Here is a 13,242-nt window from a genome sequence, read left to right as displayed (position 1 = left end):
TGTTTGAAAATTATAAGTAAGTCATCCTCATTATTATTTATTATTATTAATGATTTAAAAAAAAAACATTGAAAAAAACATAGTAAAAACCAAAGCTCACCATATGTACAAATTGAACTAGTCTATACCAATCGATATATATGCTTTGCACATGCTTTGTATAGTTTTTGAAAATATATGTCTATACAATGTATTTACTTTGTTCTATACTATATAGATATTGTTCTATACAATGCACTTACTTTGTTCTATACTATATTCTGTCGTAGTATCTTGATCCCTCAAAAATCCCCTAAGGAAGCACATAGTGGGCAAAATGCGTCGGTTAAAGGGTGATCAACTAATACTTCTTATATGTTACCCACTATCTTTTGCATTGAAGTAATATAAACTTTGTGGAGAGGGCACACTCAGCCTGAAAAAGTGTATTAGTCTAGCAAACTGCTGCACTAATACATGTACCGTATTTTTCGGACCATTAGACGCTCCGGACTATAAGACGCACCAGGTTTTCCGCACGGGAAAACAAGAAAAAAAAAATTCATTTGATTTCCCCTGAGATCCAGCGATGCATTCAGACCATAAGACGCACCCTGATTTTCCCCCCACTTTAGGGGGAAAAAAAGTGCGTCTTATGGTCCGAAAAATACGGTATATATATTCTTTGTATTTATTTTTACTTTGTATTTTCAACTAAATAAACTTTGTTTTAGAAATATCCCTCTGTTTACTAAAATTATCTGCCTTAAAAAGCCTACTCTTTATCTCTTTCTTTCTCTTCTGTCTAAACTAAATTACCTTGGCAGCAAACACTAACCCCCAGAGAATATTAACCTCATTCTCTTGATACTAGATCTTTTACTTGACGAATGTGATCAATTACTTTCCATTGCTCAATCTAGCTCTTCATATCAAGAGACACGTTAGAAAAAATTCTCATGAGATGGTACAGAGTGCCGGTCCATTTAAAATCTATGTTTCCAACGGCCTTGGACATTTTCTGGTGATAAAATGAACATAGAGGCATATTTTTTGCATATTTTCTGGGATTGCCGGAAGGTTCGTCACTTTTGTGAGAGGGTGTATGGTCTCCATCCTAGGTTCACATATTACCAGATCTCTTTTGAGGCAGGGTTTTTTCTTTTACATCTCACCTCTATTCCAAGAATGGTTTATCACAGAGCACTTTTGATAAAGTGAATTGATGCTGCGAGAGCATGTATCCAGGCAATGTGGCATTAACCGGGAACTCCTAGTATTGCCCAATGGTTTACCCATGTTAATGAGCTGTATCTGATGGAGCACATACAAATCAAAGATGGTTTTACTGGACCTTATTCCATAAATCATCTGATTACTTGACAACAGCACAAATAGACCATTGATTATATATTTGGATCCTTACATCCCTATGTCAGTCAAGGTTATCTCTTTCTCTGTGCAATATGTTTTCAGCTAATTAATTTTTCTCCGACCAAGTGCTCATTCTTCCTTCCGCCCCATCAGCTCCCCCTAATTTTAGTAGTAACCCCCTTAAAAAAAAATAAGAAAAAAATTCTCGGTTGAGTCCATGGGGTTTCTCACTATATGGTGGACATTGTTATGTTGTACTACTTTACTATTACATTACCTCAGAAATAATAGAGTTACATGTGAATTTCGTAAGTGACATTCTTTTTGCACTGTGCATTTTCTATGCACTGTTAATATATTCCCTTTAGTTGATTCAACCTAATAAAGATTTAAATAAAAAAAACATATCATGGGACCAGCTTATCAAGAAAATTTCTGTATCGGTTAGGGCTCAGTATGCGGTTTGTGCACAGGCTAGTAAAAGGTGCATTGTCTGTCGGTGGGGTGGGTGGGAGGGCATTCATCAAAAAGCTGAAATTTGTAGATGAGTTCGTGTAAACCTGCAGACATATGTGATATGGTCGGTGGACTGGTAAACAGATGCACAGTAAATATTCCTAGTGATGGGGTGTGAGAGAGGTTAAAGTTGCCGGCTATCAGCAGATAGGTGTGGGATAAGGCTAAGGTTTGCGTGAGATGATGTTCCAGAAAGGAGGGTTGGGAGAAGTTGGGCGCATATAGGTTACATAGGACCAGGTCCCTATAGATCCTAGAGATCCTATTTTATATGGATTACCTTACATGATTAAACAATTAGAACAGACCCTATGGAACTATAGTGGTAATTGCAAAATATCCGTAGCTTACAAATTCAACGTGAACGAGTTCAGGAGAGGAGAGGCCGCCCTCTAAACATCCAGGTGTTGAGGCATCATTGGTATCTTTCTTCGGGATATCTGCTCAAGTGTACACGTGATGTTCTGTTCCGGGAATGAGCATCGGGTCATAGCCCAGGAGCAGCCGCCTGTGTGGTGATCTGCTCTTGTAGTTGGGTAACTAATGATTTGGTTGATTGCAAGTTGCTGTCTACTGTGTCAACCTTATCTGCCAAATTGCGGAGATTTTGCAAGTTCGCAAAGTATGGATCTTGGCCTGGCAGGTTTCCAACAGAAGGTAAAAGTCTTCTTTAATCGGCATGGCTTGTCAGAAGACCCGTGCTGTATACTCCAGGAGGGAAGATTGGCGCAGGCCGTCCCCCTGGGTGGAAATGGAGAGTGCTGGGAAGCCTAACCATTGGGAGAGCAGGCCCACCAGTGTGCTAGGATGTTGCATGACTGCTTGGTGATGGTCTGCTCTTGGGTGCTGTGATGAGGGTTCAGTATCATGGTCCAGGCCTTCCCCAGTATCCATCCGCTGGAATGGTGCAGGTGAAGCTGATTGCTTTGCAGCTGGAGAAGGATGAAAGGGAAGATTCCCCGTTTCTTAGAGGCTGTGGCATATGCTGAAAGTCCCCCTCAGTAAACTGGGTGGAGCTGTAGGCAGGGGGGCTCTGTGATTGTGGAGAGCGCTGGAAAGCATAGGCATCCCGCTCTGAGTGCTAGGTGCCGGCCGCATGGTCTGCAGCATGTGTGCTCTGTCTGGCTCTGTACTAAACTTTAACAGTAGGGCAGAGACTATTTGGTTTGGGTAGGTTTACAGTAGACAGAATTATGTATGTCATGTTACAAGTGCAGGGATGTTTTCTAGCAATCCAAAGGGCAGGCAGAAAGAGGGAAACATAACCCTGTGCAAAATAATAGGCCCTAAAGAGAGCTCAATGTGTGACACCAGTTCAGTAATGTTTTTTAAGGAAATCCAAACGACAGGCATAAATGAGCAGTGTCACAAGTGTCTGCCTTCCTATACTAAACAGTTTTTATTTGCATCAATAGTATATATTGTTATCTGACTGGATACACTTTAAAGCACTAGCATCTGGATAAAAATTAAATAAGTTACAATTTAATTTTGCATTGCTAATCTTACAGTTTGCATAGCTGTTTGACACTTACTGGAATAACATTTATACGAGCGTGGTACTTACAGAGCTCTGCAAGTCTCCCTCTTTACTGCTGTCATCGATACCTGATCTTCTTCTGGCAAGCTGCTCTCGAAGGGAGAGTGACTGAAACAAAAGACAGAAATTAATATGTCTCAAATGCATCAATAATTAGTAATGAAGAAATGTGTCCAAACCCACCTCTTGACTTGACATCTCCAATTCCTCCTCCAATACTGCAACTCTTTCAAGTGCCACACGGAGGCGTTCTCGCACCTGAAAAAAAACATGTAAAATTAAATGCGTTGAGAATAAAGTAAAAGAAAGAAACTTTACCAGCTAAAGCTATTTTAGGATTCAACATTATTTTTCTTTAAATGTAGATTAATTAAAAAAGTAAATTGTTAGCCTAAAAAGTAATGAAGCAGAAACCTTAAAGAATCACAAAGCCTAAATATAGGTGGAACTTTTTTCACCTATATTCCAGCAATGTGACTACACTCTACAGTATGAGCTTCCTCACCAATGCGGACATCTTCTCAAGGCTTTTGCTGGGTTTAGGACTATGATCATCTTGAGTTTATTTGTTCTGCATGCATATATGCATGTTCAGTTCAGTGCACATTGCATGTAAGATCTTGAAAAGGCAGGTATATTTTCTAACCTCAATGTTTTTAAAACTATTCGAGATGAAAAGGATATATGACAGGAACAGGTATGAGATTTAGGTTTAAGTTTAAATTGTGCTGTTCATTATTTTTGCAAATTTATGTGGCAATTGAACTGGGTGAACTTTAAAGAATTCATAATACTCTGTCTTTCAACAGGGCCAGATTTTTCACAAGCCTACCTGGGCTGTGGCCTAGGGTAGCATGACCACTAGAAGGTGGCATTACATCATATGTTTATATGTTATATGTGGAACTAAAACCTGCTGCTACTGGCTGATTAACTTTATAGTAATAGGATGCAAAAAGTGAAGTTGAAAGTCATTACACCAAGGTCACATACCATGCATGGATCAGTGCAGGGTGGCATTTGTATTAAAAGTATCACTCCTCTCTCCCCTATCTCTCCCTTGGTCCCTCTTCTCCCCTTTCTCTTTTCCTCTCTCGATCACCATCTCCCCCCCCCCCCCTTACATTTACTTCTCACACTCTTCCTTTGCCTCTCTACCTCCTTCTGTCTCCTCCCCCTCCTCCATCCCTATCCCTTTTCCATTCTCTATCCTATCCCCCCACCCTTTTTATTCTCTTTTTTTCCGCCCTCCCTCTCTCCCCCTCCACCCCTCGCGCTTTTCTTTCTGTGTTTCTCTCACCCCCTTCTTTCTTTCTCTCTTTACTCTTCCTCTTTTTGCCCTCTCCCTTTTATCTCTCCTCTCCCCCCCCCCCCCACTTGTCTGCGAGTTTCTTCTGAGAATACTTGTCTGCAAGTTGTAGAGGAGTTTAAGAAGAAGCCTAATAAGATGAGATTACATTTTCTAAAGTATTTTGATGAGGTAGAGTAGGGTACTAAGATTCCATGTGCACACTTACTTTATCATTGTAAAATGCATTACAGAGAAGAGGAGAGGTTGTTCAGAAAAAACAGAGGTTCCATTTTAAATGGAGTAATAACAGGACATTTGAAAGGGTATGTCGTACATATAGACAAAGTAAAGATGACTATGGAAAAGCGCTAAAATGCCATCAATGAATTTGCAGGTCTGAACAGTATTTAACATGTGAATATAGGCAAAAATGTTATAATGACTCTGGGAGTGGGAGGAGTATAAATTAGTCAGGAACAAAATTAATAAATAAATACAAATTTGCTGTGATACAGTTTTTGTATTATAAAGATGTTCATTTAGCTACATCTGTTGGATCTGAGTCTGTGCCAATGGCCTCCGTAATAGATTTTGGGGCTTTCAGTGTACGGAGGGAAGTGCTAGCAAATGTGTATGTAATACTTTGGGTAACTTTACCAATCCTATTAGGTTCCACATGTTTTGGGGTGTTTTCAAATGTCCCCATTTCTCATGCGGCTGCCAAAAGTACAGTATTGGTGGCAGAGTCTAAATAGCAGTCTTTACTGGGAATTTATTGCTCAACATGCCTGAAGTGGTGGGAGTTGTGGTAATTCTACTGTGTTGTAAAAAACAGTTGGAATTGGGGGTGGAGGAAGGTTTGGGTGCTGGGAAGCGCATGAATTTAGTGGAATGTGATGTAATGTGGTGAGAGTATGGTGGAAAAGACCAGTGTGTACTATCTACCATGTGGGCAGATGAAAATGAGTGTCAGCAAGGACAGTGAGGAGGAGGAGGTGGTAATATCTAAAGAAAAACCTGCACTCACTTTTTGAGAATATTTTCTCAGGTAGTACTGGAGAATCAAGCCTAGGATCACTAGCTTTGAGTTCAAAGAGAAACAACAAAATGAAGAGGGCAAAAAGTGATCCCTATTGTTTTTTCATAACGTGAGTGTGTTGTATTACTAGATTGTTACAAAGAATCATGTAGATTTGCCACAACATTAAAATATGTGAATCTGCATTTCCCCCTCTTCAATACATATGTTTTAGACGACAAAGGGTGGAATACCTGCAGAACTCAATAATCTATTTCATGACTGTTGTAGAAAGGAGATTTTTTTTATAGTGCTGGAGGCAGCAGACAAGTAATGAAGTGGTGTAGCAAAAACTGAAAGCTCCAAAGCAGTGTTAAAAAGCATTATTATTACTCAGTACTTATTTATTGGAGGCCTCATTTGTTCCCTGTCTGCCTTAACCCTTGGCCTGGGTCTGGTTATGAGCTGTCTGACAATTTGGTACTTCACTCTTACAGTGGGGATCACGTGAGGATTGAGCATCTTCTGCAGTCTGGCTTTGGGAGAACTGACCTTATGACTCTTTTTGCAATGATCATGTCAGTATGTTATTGATTCTAGGTTGCTTCAGGGCAAACTCCAATATCTAGTTCATTAGAATGTCTATAATCCTGGAGAAATATCTTGGGTTCCCAAGAAGGGTCCTAAGTCCTAACAGGGGATATTGTCACAGATCAGCAGCATGCCACATTTCAGCAGCATTGTCAGATTTTCATCTGCTGGGTAATAAAGCCCCTGCTTTATCACATCTGTGACCAGTTTATGTTCCAGGTGCTCAGACCATGGGGGTATCAAGTTATATACTGGGACAAGAACTCAGGAACTGGTCAAAACGGTACTCAGACAACCCTTTTCAAGTTAGATCTGGGACGAGACAGGGGTCCCCATTATCTCTATGAAATTTTATATAAATTTTAGAACACATTTAAAGTTACCAGATGTGTGGGAGTGCCTGATTCCTGGTACCAACTGGCAACTTAAGTGAATGGCCTACATAGATGATATAGTACTTTAGGAAACATTACAAAGAGAAATGGATCATATTAATCTGCATGGAGATATGTTTTGTGGTGACAAGGATGAAGCTCAACTTGAATAAGTCAGACATGCTGTGTAGAAAAAGAAGTTACTTTAAATGTCTGCAAATTGGAGATACATAGAAGTGTTGAGGTTTTGGGGTTGAGTTTAGAAAAGGAACTCAAAAAGGACAACATCAATAAGAAAGCAGGGTTTTGAAAGGTCAGGGTTTTGTCCCTGGGTGGCAAAGTTTTAATTATTAAAGCTGCAATTCTTCCCTTAATTGTGTATGTTACTGTGGCGTTCCATCCTAGGAGACCTTGGGTTATGATGATTATTAAAGTTCTGTACACCTTTCTTTCGAGTTTTAGGGTGAAAACGATTAGGGGTTCATTAATGAGAACCTGTGGAGTTTGTGGTTTAAGGTTATCAAATCTGAAATTTTTTATTGTGCTGCATTATTGGCTGGTGGGCAGGCTTACAGGACTCCTATTGTAGGAGGACAAAATGCAGGGATGAGAATCTATTAGAGGGGATACAGTTGTGCTGGATCTTCTGCATGGTCTCTAAGAAAGCGCAATGGGATCTAGGAAACATTCTAATTGTGGGGAAAGAGGAGCTTTTAGTGGACATTTGCTGCAAGAATTTCTTAACCAGGCTGTATTTAGCTTATTTAGGCCCAGTAAATTAAATTGGCACTTTTAAAACTTTTGGTCTCTGGAAAAAGGGGTTATGGAATAAATACCTTTAACAGGGGTAAGTTAGAGTCTTTATGTTTGTTTAAGACATTTTGTGGTATCATTTTTGATGATGACCGGAAAATTAGTGGCTCTTTATGGCAAACTTGATTAAAACTAGATATCCTTTATTTAAGTCGTATAAAATAATCCCACAAATTTAACAGTATACATGAATCATGCAAACACAAGAGAGAACCTTTTGTGTTTACTATACATAATACAAAATTTCTTAGCAATGTATAGTATTGATGTGTTTTAAGAAAGGATGTTCATCCAACACTAGATACAAAGGTCAGAATAATTAGTACTGTTATTACGGTCTCTCCCGACACGTTTCGCCCTAATGGGCTTCCTCAGGGGACAACGAGACTCTACAATTCAATAGATCATGGTAAGTACACAAACTATAAACCATCAATAGAAATACATAATGTTAGATTCCTATTCACAAGCAGTAACTCACTTGATATATTGACCCGGTAGAAAGTACTAATGATAGGATAAAGGATCAAAAGCTGAACTCACATCAAGGGCCAGAGTTTTAGATAGCAGGAAAGTAGGTTGGATAAGCACTATAATGGATAGAATCCCAATTAGAAACCACTAAAATATTATTATGAACTGCCATTGTCAGATTTAAAATAGTTAAACTTATTCGGACAGGATTATGGTTAGTGTAAATTATTGAGTATTCATTTCTTAGGTCAAAAATATAGGAAATAGGGTATTCTATGGGAAAGCAAATGTTTCAATGATATAAATAAGGTATTTATCAGAAAAATGGTAGTATAATGCAATATATTAGTTGTCCACAAGATGGCATACTTGAGATGTGTTCCATACGGAACTTAATAGAACTATTTGTGAAAGATATCTGTGTCCTTGGTAGGGTTAACTCTATAAATAAATGAAAAGCAGTTGATAAGTACACCATAAGATATTTGTAGCTATATATAGATGTACTCCTTGGGGTACATAAACGTACCTTAGTAGGATATGAAGCTTGTATACATATAGTGAGCAATGTTCTTAAGAGAGTGATATTATAATAATGTACTTATTCGATAACTGAGGAGTAAGAAATGAATCCAGTACTGCAAAGGGAAGAAAAAGAAAAGGGAAATAGTAAAAAATTGATTACATATAACCCATAGTTAAAACGATTTTAGTTGGAAGAGATAGTGATACTTTGAGTGCTAGTAGACTTGCTGTTGTACTTGCTAATAGATGGGAGAATAGTCTCCTTGTCAGCAGTGTCCTGGTCATTGCAGCGAAAATAACCAAACGGGGGGGGGTTTGGGAGAGTGAGGAACGGCACAGCTGGATTAAGCTAATGCCGATCCACCTCCCAGTAAGCACCACACAGTGCCTCTGTCCCTCGTCATTGAAAGGTGGGGCTTATTTTCTATGATATTCTAAGAATCATATATAAAATGTTTAATGCTTAAACGTACAAGGATTCAGAATATAAAAGATGCTTGATGTTACAGCAGGAACATAATAAATATAGCATATATATATATATATATATATATATATATATATATATATATATATATATAGTTCCCTCAATGTTAGAATCTCAATTCATTGTATGCAGAGAAAACTTTTTTACACAGGATTATAACACAACTTTTAGTAATTGCAATATTGTGAATACTAAATATTTGAAAAGGAAAATTTGAATAAACAGGGAAATTCAAGAAATAGAAGACAATCATATTTCAATAGCTAGCAAATAACGAGTAAAGCACTAGCAATATTTGCAATTTGGAAAGAGTGTATGTTATCAACTACATCAATAATTTTAAAGGAAGGGCCTAAATGACATCATATAGACCCGGTGCTATGGTGGCTTTTAATGTTGAGATCCATTTAGTCTCTGCTTGTAAAAAGATCTGATCCAGATTACCACCCCTAGGATTAGCAGTGAAACACTCCAATGCTGAAAATGTTTTCACTGAGTTGTCAAAGTTATGATTTATAATCACATGATAGCTTATGGAGGTTGTCATCTTTCCGGTGTTAATAGAATCAACATGCTCGTAAATTCTCTTACATAAGGCTCTTTTGGTTTTGCCAATATAAAATCCATTGCAGACGCACGTAATCATATAAATTACTCTTGTGGTTGAGCAAGTAATATGTTTTTTTATTCGTAGTCACATGTAGGTGATTATTGGGTAATTTGATCAATTGATGCTCCTTGATCAAGGGGCACTGTGAACATTCTCCACATTTGAAAACTCCTGGTGGTAGTAGTTGTGATGTATATTGTTGAGAAGAGGTAAAGTGACTTAACTAAATTATGTTTGAGAGAAGCTGATTTTCTAAATGTAAAAGAAGGGGAAGATTGAGGAAATTTGGACACTTTGGGGTCAGACATCAGAATGTGCGAATGCTTTTTCAAAGTTTGTAAAATTTCTTAATGTTGATTATTGAATTTGGTAATCATTCTGACTTGTGTGCCAAGGGTGATCGATTTATTTTTAGTTAGTAGGGATATGCGTTTTTGTTTTTTTGCAGTGTGATACGTCTTTTTGGGAAGGCTTTTACTATATCCCCTGCTCAGTAATCAGTTTTGTAATCCCTTGGCTTCAATTTCGAAGTCTGTATCTGTGGTACAGTTGTGTCTAAGTCTAATATATTGACTTACTTTGAGAGATTCCAGATGGGCGCTATGTAGAATAGTGTTGCCCGCAGTTTCCTTCCTATATAAGGAAATGTAGGTAGTTTGTTCATCAGAGATGATCAAATAAGTATCTAGAAATGGTAGTTTAATTCTACTTCAGGCCATAGTAAACTTTAGGTTGAAAATATTATTTTGCAATCCATTAAAGAAATCATGCAGAAAGGTTTCTGGGCTTGCCTATACCAGAAAGATTTCATCAATATATCTTCGCCATAAAACTATATGGGGAAGATATATCGAATTAGCAGGATTAGTAAACCTAGTATCTACCCAGATAGAGATTGGCATACATAGGGGCACACTTCATGCCCTGTTTCTGCACGTAGTGCTCTTTCTTAAACATAAAAATGTTTCTGGTCGATATATAATGTAATAGACTTGTAATGAATTCATTAAAGGGACCATTAGAGGGATAGTAATCATTCAGGTAGTTAGAGATCACTTGTATGCCCTTATGAGGAATGCTACTGTATAAGCATTCTACATCGATAGTCACTTAATAAGAATTGGTAGGAATTTTGAGTTGTGATGTTAGTTTGAGTATATCTATTGTATCCTTGAGATAGGATGGTAAATTGAGCACTATGGGTCTCAGGTAAGAATCCACCAACTCGCTGGCGTTCGAGGAAATAGCTCCAACACCAGCGATGATTGGGAGGCCTGAGGGATTGATAGGGTCTTTATGTATTTTGGGTAGTGTGTAAAAAGTGGGAGTTACCGGGTTTTTACATAAAGATAGTCTTTCATATTTAGATAGTCCTCTCAATAAATGCAGTGGTAATGATGGTGTAATATTTTTCATAAAATTATTTAGTGATGTCACCTGAAATTTTCTTATACCACTCCATAGGGTTCCATAGAATTCTATAGCATATATTTTCATAATGTTCGGTGCTGAGAATTACAATATTACCTCACTTATCGGAGGGTTTCATTGCAACATCCTTGTTGGCTTTCAACTTTTTAAGGGCTTTCTGGTGTTTAGGGTCCAAATGTTTTTCCTTTCTAGGTTTGTCAGCCATGCTTTCGATATCCTGTGTACCCAGCTTCAAAAAGATATGTATAAGTGGATACTGCCAAGTTTGTGGGAAAAAAGTAGATTTGGGACGTTGGGAGTTGGGGGCTCAAAGAATAATCAATAGTTGTAGTTGTTAAACTCTCATTGTCATTTTATTTTCCTCCAATAATTGGAGGATCTTGAAATTTTTTAAAGTGTTGGATGTTAAAAGTATCAAATTCATTCGGTAGGGATAGTAAATTTAAGGTAGAACTTTTATCAAACAAGACTTGTGGAGAATGCTAGCTATTGAAATATAATAGTCTTCAATTTCTTTAATTTCTCTGTTTATTCGAATTTTCCTTTTAAAATATTTAGTATTCACATTATTGCAATTACTAAAAGTTATGTTATAATCCTGTGTAAAAAAGTTTTCTTTGCATACAATGAATTGAGGTTCTAACACCGAGGAAACTAAAAATATATATACGCTGTATTTAATATGTTTCTGCTGTAACATCAAGCATCTTTTATATTCTGAATTATTGTATGTTTAAGCATTATTCATTTTATATATGACCCTTAGAATATCATAGCAAATAAGCCCCACCTTTCAATGCCTTACGGCGACAGGGGCACTTTGTGGTGCTTACTGGGAGGTGGATCGGCATAAGCCTAATCTAGCTGTGCTGTTCCTCACTCTCCCAAACCCCCTCCCCCCCCCGTTTGGTCATTTTCGCTGAAATGACCAGGATTCTGCTTACAGGGAGACTATTCTCCCATTTATTAGCAAGTGAAGGCATTCCTGGTGGGGAGGAGCTGAAATGTCTAGTCCCACCCAGCGTTAGGTGGGACCACTACCTAGATTGATGGATCATTGCCTTCTGTCTAAGGACGGAAGCCCTTAGCATTAAACTGAATCTCAAACTTTACACAACTTTATTGACACCCAGGAGGCTGGTGCATAAAGCACGGCCCCCTTAATATCTCACAGGGCTTCTCATATAAGGACGAGCTTTAGATGGCGCCAGTCCTTTTTTGGACGGCTGCCACCAGCTCTTCCTGCTGTTATTGTTTCTACACCAGTAGAACAGCAAATCTACTAGCACTCAAAGTATCACTATCTATTCCAACTAAAAGCGTTTTAGCTATAGGGTATATGTAATTAACTTTTAACTATTTTCCTTTTCTTTTTCTTCCCTTTGCAGTACTGGATTAATTTTTTACCCCTGTACTCCTCAGTTATCGAATAAGTACATCATCATAGTATCACTCTCTTAGGAACATTACTCACTATATAGATACAAGCTTCATATCCTACTAAGGTACATTTATACCACATCTATATATAGCTACAAATATCTTAAGGTGTACTTATCAACTGCTTTTCATTTATTTTTAGAGTTAACCCTACCAAGGACACAGATATCTTTCGCCAATAGTTCTATTAGGTTCGGTATGGAACACATCTCAGGTATGCAATCTTATGGACAACTAATATATTGGATTATCCTACCATTTTTCTGATAATAAATACCTTATTTATATCATTGAAATATTTGCTTTCTCATAGAATACCCCCAATCCCTATGTTTTTGACCTAAGAAATGAATACTCAATAAGTTACACTAACCATTACACAGTACAAGTAAGTTTAAATATTTTAAATTTGACAATGGCAGTTCATAATATTAATTTTAGTGGTTTCTAACGAAGATTCTATCCATTATAGTATTACAGCTTCTGATCCTTCATACTATCATTAGTACTTTCCACCAGGTCACTATATCAAGTGAGTTACTGCATGTGAATAGGAATCTAACATTTTGTTTTTCCATTGATGGTTTATAGTTTGTGTACTTACCATGATCTATTAAATTGTAGAGTCTCGTTCTCCCCTGAGAAAGCCCATTAGGGCGAAGCGCGTCGGAAGAGACAGTAATAACACTAATCACTAATACTAAATATTCTGACCCTTGAATCTAGTGTTGGATGAACATCCTTTCATAAAACACATCAATACTTTACACTGCTAAGAG

General features: G+C 37.7%; 1 protein-coding gene across 14 annotated transcripts in view; it reads right to left on the bottom strand.

Annotated features, from left to right (window-relative positions):
* Nucleotides 1-13,242, bottom strand: part of PPFIA3 (PTPRF interacting protein alpha 3) — a 511,511-nt gene that overhangs the window by 384,114 nt on the left and 114,155 nt on the right. For all 14 annotated transcript variants that reach the window (XR_011922901.1, XR_011922900.1, XR_011922902.1 and 11 more), the window contains 2 exons: nt 3,593-3,667; nt 3,437-3,517 (listed from right to left, as the gene is read on the bottom strand). Coding sequence is in view for 11 of the 14 variants with exons in the window: in XM_072427377.1 (XP_072283478.1) it covers nt 3,437-3,517; nt 3,593-3,667 (156 nt within the window). In the remaining 3 variants the exon portion in view is untranslated. The remainder of the gene's footprint in view (nt 1-3,436; nt 3,518-3,592; nt 3,668-13,242) is intronic.

This window comes from Pyxicephalus adspersus, chromosome 11 (assembly GCF_032062135.1).
Source record: "Pyxicephalus adspersus chromosome 11, UCB_Pads_2.0, whole genome shotgun sequence".
NCBI classification, from domain to species: domain Eukaryota; kingdom Metazoa; phylum Chordata; class Amphibia; order Anura; family Pyxicephalidae; genus Pyxicephalus; species Pyxicephalus adspersus.
Note: the sequence above shows the minus strand (reverse complement) of the source record. Positions and strands in the feature narration are given on the sequence as shown.